The sequence below is a fragment of the Egretta garzetta genome, unplaced genomic scaffold (genome assembly GCF_000687185.1).
Source record: "Egretta garzetta isolate BGI_Z169 unplaced genomic scaffold, ASM68718v1 scaffold312, whole genome shotgun sequence".
In the NCBI taxonomy this organism is placed as follows: Eukaryota; Metazoa; Chordata; class Aves; order Pelecaniformes; family Ardeidae; genus Egretta; species Egretta garzetta.
The window spans coordinates 256,678-262,677 of record NW_009258791.1 but is presented as its reverse complement, the minus strand read 5'-3'; the positions used below and the strand labels follow the sequence as shown (position 1 = coordinate 262,677).

General features: G+C 38.5%; 1 protein-coding gene across 1 annotated transcript in view; it reads left to right on the top strand.

Annotated features, from left to right (window-relative positions):
* The window catches only part of FRMD3 (FERM domain containing 3), a 60,816-nt gene that overhangs the window by 31,787 nt on the left and 23,029 nt on the right, over positions 1-6,000 (top strand). Inside the window, exons 6-9 of the mRNA XM_009649579.2 lie at positions 173-260; positions 2,034-2,122; positions 4,532-4,595; positions 5,600-5,688. Coding sequence (XP_009647874.2) covers positions 173-260; positions 2,034-2,122; positions 4,532-4,595; positions 5,600-5,688 — 330 coding nt within the window. The remainder of the gene's footprint in view (positions 1-172; positions 261-2,033; positions 2,123-4,531; positions 4,596-5,599; positions 5,689-6,000) is intronic.

Sequence of the window (6,000 nt, the reverse complement as noted above, 5' to 3'; positions counted from 1 at the left end):
ACATGAGAAGTTTTCTGTCTTTAAATTATGAACAGAACATGGTTGAAATAGTTTGTATTTCAGTAAGAACTTTTCTTTCCTCCCTTTTTAGGCATTTAAACTCTCCAGTCAAAGAATCTTTTTCTCATATTTTCTTTTTGCTGTCAAACTCCCGTTTCTTTTGTCATTTCAGAGGTCAAAGCCCAGCTGTTGCTGAATTTAACTTGCTCCTGAAAGCATATTCTTTGGAAACTTATGGTGTTGATCCTCATCCTTGCAAGGTAGCAGTCCTTTTTAGTAGCACTTAATAAAATGCTCTGTTTACTAACATTTAGTAAAAAGCCATTAATTTAATTCATTTAGTTCTGTTTTTTACACAAGCACAAATAGGGAGTAATTTATAAAGAACTTGCCTTTGTAAAAGAACTTGCCCTGGAACTACATATTACTTTTAAGCGTTGGAAGAACATTGACTGGTTGACATTTCTGCATTAGTCAAAGGAGGAGTCTCTCCATGGGAAGCAAAACATCACAGGAGAATGTAGTAGCATGTCATGACAAAAGCTTAGGTTATACTTCATAATTCCTTTGCATTTAATGCAAAGGTTTCTCTAAATACTGCAGGTGTGAAAGATTTTATATTTGCCAAGTTTTTCAGGATTCAGCGTTATTCTTGTCCTGAAGATGCAACAAGTTGTTAGTCCCCAGCAGATTAGTTTTTCAAACACCATCAGAATATGCAAATTTTAGGAAGAACAGCAAACAAAATGTACAGAGGGGAGAACCGGATATATATTTGCATATTCTTCCACTTTGCTGTTTTGTGTATCTCTATAAGAAGGTGATTATAGTTACGAGTTCCGATTATCCCTTACACCTGCATTTTTAATTACTTGGGTTTGTCTGCATAATCTGCAGTATGTGTTTTTAGTGTTACTTGCTTCATGTTTTAACTGCTGCTGGTGGAACAGCAGTGCTGTCCAGTTAGCTGCTCTGGTGGTGAGCGCCCTTAAACGGCCAGCTCTAACACAGAGCTGCATCGGATTTCATATACACTTCGCTAGGAATGGTGGCCCTGTGTGAAATAGAGGGTCTGGCTCAGAGCTCACTGAAGCCAGGGACTTGGTAAACTTTAGTTCGAAACTATACCGCAGATTTTCAGAGGGCACCCCAGGGACTTACGTTGGCACTTTTGGACAGAGTCAACACTGGCTCAGAATTCCCTCTTTACCCATGTGGCAGGGCTCATAGTGTGGGGCGCACGCAGAGGTTCACAGCCCATGCTTAAGGAAAAAATTTCAGTCTTCTGGAAGTGAACAAGGTGTTCCCCTGGCTCCTTACAATGTGCTCCTTCCAGTCCTGTGGACCCCCTTATTTTATTGGTGGAACATAAGGCACAATAAAGTTGACTGACTTTGGGAAGGTGAGGGTCTGGAACTCGGGATGGACAGGAATTCCAGAAAATACAAAACTTGCCTGAATCATTGCTCAAAAACTATGAGCCACAATTTTTACTGTGGAATTAAAAATGTAAAAAATGGTCTTTCCATTTCTTTCAAATAAAAGGCAAATATCACCATATGTTCTGTTTTTTTCTCAAGAGTACTTGCTTCTTGTAGTAACTGCTGTCTGTCAGAAGTACTTCCAACACAACATCTTGCAGGGGAACAATGTGTTGTGAAATCTTAAAAAATAACAATGTCAAAGCAGATATGAATCCGTGGTTTGTAGTTAGTCTGCACATTAAGAATGGGACGCACACAGAAGTATGTTTTCAAACAAAATCAGTAAGTATACCTAAGGATTCCCCATTGTCGTCAGCCACAGGTAGGTGGAAATAAAGCATAAGATGCTGTTACTCAGTTAAATGCCTAGAAATAAATGAAGCCTGTATTGCCAAGAGCAGTCTTTGTTCATTGGAAGTGTACAATTTGAAGGCAAAATTTATTTTGAAAAGGAAGAGGTAATCCATAGTGGAATAACAATTCATGCCATCAGTTAAGAAATACCTTACTGGATGAGGGGAAAATTACATTTCTTTTTTCTCTTTCAAGGACTCAACGGGGATGACTACATTTTTAGGGTTCACAGCTGCAGGATTTGTAGTTTTCCAGGGGAATAAAAGAATTCATTTGTTAAAATGGTAAGCACATGAATTAAGAGTGAATTAGTACGTAAGAGCCTGTTCTCCTGTGTCTTCCCTTTTTCCTACTATCTTCACCTGCATTTGTTGTCTTTAGGGTGAACCCTGTGAATATTCCTTCTCTTTGCCCTGTTATGTTTCTGTTTAAAGGATTTTAGATGAGAAGTAGAATAATAGTAATTTGGTCTCATTCTTCCTCCAGTGAAAATTATTCCACAGGGTGCATTAGTCAACATAATGCACAAATGCTAAAATTGAGTAAGTTGATTTTTCAACTACGCTGTAAATCACCAGTGAGGCTTATTGGCAGAGATGTCTGGAAGAGTTTACAAGAGTCCACCTACATATTTATTTGCGACTCTTGGAAATGTTGCTATTTCCTCACTTAATTAACCTCAGTTTGAAAACTATAAAGGAACTTATTTGGTAAATAGAGGAGGAGGTGAGAACATCTTTGAATTTTTATTTTTTAGACTCTTTTTTTAAGAAGTGGACACTTAGGCAGTTGTCCTTGGTTTGTCTGGCTTTGCTTTTCTTTTCTGCTCCTGTAAAACATTTGACTTAATTGGGCAGCCTCAGCCACATTTGAGGGAAAGGTGGAACCGTGTTCCCACAAGTCTAATAGCAGCTGGCCAAGCCCTCAGCAATGTGGTGCAGAGTGAACACAGTCATGCTCAGACATCAATAAATCTCATTTTAGCCCTGCTGCTAAACAGATGCCAACAGCAGTTACTTCATAGAATCATAGAACGTTTTGGGTTGGAAGGGACCCCTAGAGGTCGTCTAGTCCAACCCCCCTGCAGTGAGCAGGCACACCGCTCACTTAGATGTGGCTGCTCCACTTCAACGCTCCTGGCCTGTCTTGTGAGAGGATGATGGGCAGGAGGTGAAGAAATAGTGAGGTGGGTTTTTGTGTAGAGCTGGATATCCATAGAAGCCTCCCTGAGAGCTGACTAACCTGAAATCCTTGGAGCTATAAAGTCAGCGTACTCCTGTCTGTACAATTCAGTTCCATGTGGAGCTCTGGGGATGCGTCTGTCAAATATAATCCATTTGTGACCCTGGATTTGTGCTGTAGTTTCACTGGGATTAATTTCAGGTAGCCCTGGTCACAGTGCTTTGGTGATTTGTGCTTTTGGCATAAGGACAGCACAACTGTACTATCAGTCTACAGAGGAGGGAGGAGAGAATAGCACTTGCCAAGTATATATTCACCATACTGTGGGAAATGAGTTTCACAGCGCTTCGGAGCTGTGTCCCTTCGGAGATCTCGGTTTATTTGTTTAGTCCATTGGCATGTAAACCTGCTACAAAATGAAATGGTGATAGAGGAAAAGCCATTAAGCTGTCTCAGTGTTATGCTGGCTGTTAGGAGGTTAATCTGGTGAGATTTATCTGAACACTATGTACTACTCCTTTATTTTGAGACTTAGAAGTGAGTGCTAGTAGCTTTAACTGATATTAGCTGAAACGTGCACTATACAGTAAAAATCCAAATTCCCATTTGAGATTTCCTTTTCAATGGAAAAGCTATCTCAACTGGAATGAGTTTTTGTTGTTGTTTAATGTTAAACCAAAACTCTTGTTATAAAGTTTCTGGGATAGGATTGTTCTTGCCTCCAGAATCATTCCCATTTCAACAATCAGACATCCAAAATCTTTAGAGAAGTTTAGGAAACACTACATTGTCTCCATTTTAGCTGTGGTAATGACAAAATTTCCATTACAATTCAAGCAGAGGCATCATATTGCCTTTATATGGTGCACCACTATTCCATATGTAGATCGTTCTTTGAACCTTGGTTAAATTAAATTTTGTCATGGGTTTGCAACTCAAAAGGCCCCGGTAATAAGTACTGTCAAGTATTTTATTTTTCTTCCTGATGTGTTCTATCTATAAGTAGTCGGTTACTAAGATGTGTGATATGAAACCACAAATAAATAAGGATAGAGATAAGATGTTGCTGGTAAGAAGTGCCTGCATCTGGAAAATTGTATGCCTTCTTATGCAACATATGCAGGCTAAGAGTATTGTCTTTCCCTCAATTTAATTACATTAGAGATTGCAATGTTTTAAGATATAAGAGGAATTACAAACTGTGTAATAAATAGAATGTAAACATAAGCTTCTGCCTACTTTTAATTTCCTCTTCATTTTCCAGCAGCCAAAGTTAATTCTTTGAAGGTGCATAGGGATGTAAAAGAAACACTCTGGGCTTATGTTCTCTACTGTAAAGAAAATTAGAATATTAAATGCTTTTATGCTAGGTTGTAAGATTTCTGTTGAGGCTCTTTGTCATTTGACAGCCTGCTTGACTTTGGGAATCAGGGAAACTTGCATGCAAGTTGCTTTTCTTACCTGTAGATCTATCTATTTTTCCTATATTTGAATGATTTTTCTCTTTCTAGGTGTGATGTCTATAAACTGAAATTTGAAGGGAAGACTTTTTATGTGTTTGGAGTTCAGAAAGAGGTCAGGTTTAATATTTTTACAGAACTTCTGTTTTTGATTTATAGTCAACTAAAACTTAACGTTTTTTAACTAAACAAACTTCTAAACAATAGTTTTACTTCATAATGTAACTAAAATATAGAATATGAGTGAATGTGAATATTGCTGTTGTCAAAAGAATGTGTAATTTGCAAAGGGTTGAGACTTTTGTCACTTAACATTCATGCAGTGCTGTGTTGATTGCTCATGGTTTTGGTCATCAAGTTTTAATGGATTTTAAAGTGCTAAAGCTGTACCCACCCACTCTAAAGCATGAGTGATATCTGTATATGATTGAAAATTCAGGTGGGCATTGATACCTGGATCAATGTGAGGTATTTTTGGCTAATTATGACCAAATCTTGGCTAGCTGAATAGGCTGGAGTCTGTCTTATGCAGTTAGGAGTCCTATCATTTGGGCTCTTGCCATTGAAATCAGTGATTTTTGCCTACAGTGTGGTATAATCAGTTCTTCCCATAGGGCAGAGTGATATAGCCCAAGATTATGGTTTTGGATGCAATCTAGGAGAGGAATAGAAAATGGAGGAAGAAAATAATGCCAAAGGTATCAGGGGCTATTTGAGTGGCTGCAAGGAGGATCTGACAGTAGGACATAGGGAACAGGGAGAAGATGGTAAGTAGCACAGCAACTGTGTAATGTGGAGTATTGAACATAGAGACTTTCCTCCTTTGATTTTGGCCTGAAGACAGTTGGTACAGATTTATTCTACAAGCCACTTGTACATACACCTTTCTCTGCCCCCTCAGATTAACCCCTTTTCATTCTAAAGCGATTGCCTGGCCAGTTTAAATATCAGCTACATATGGGTTGTACTTCTGTGGGTGAATCGCAGATTGAGGCTACACAGGAAAACTTGGTCTTCAGTGTATCTGGTTCATGGTGATGCCATCAGGTACAGCTACTTCAGTCTTTGAGAATTTAACATTTTCATTACTTTTACTTGCCTTCTTTTCCTTGCACTTAGAAAAAAGCTGTGCTGTCATTCCATACCTCTACACCAGCAGCCTGCAAGCATCTTTGGAAATGTGGGGTGGAGAATCAGGCTTTTTACAAGTATGTAAACCTGAAGTCATTATCTATACTAAAAGTAAAAAAATGTGCATGTGTGTAGATTGTTCAGTGTGAAATGTTCCATTTCATTAACAGAATTCAAAATGCAAACAGAAAATATGCAAGTTAATGGCGAATATTCATTCATACTCATTTCAAGACAGTATTATAAGTTGTTTAAGATCTGAACGAGGCAGCAGCGTTTTGGCAGTGAATAATAACATCTTAACCAGCACGCTGTTTTTGCCACTCAGTAGTGTGATGGCAGATGGACACAGTACTGCACTTGTGTCTGGGAACATAGTTGTTAATCTT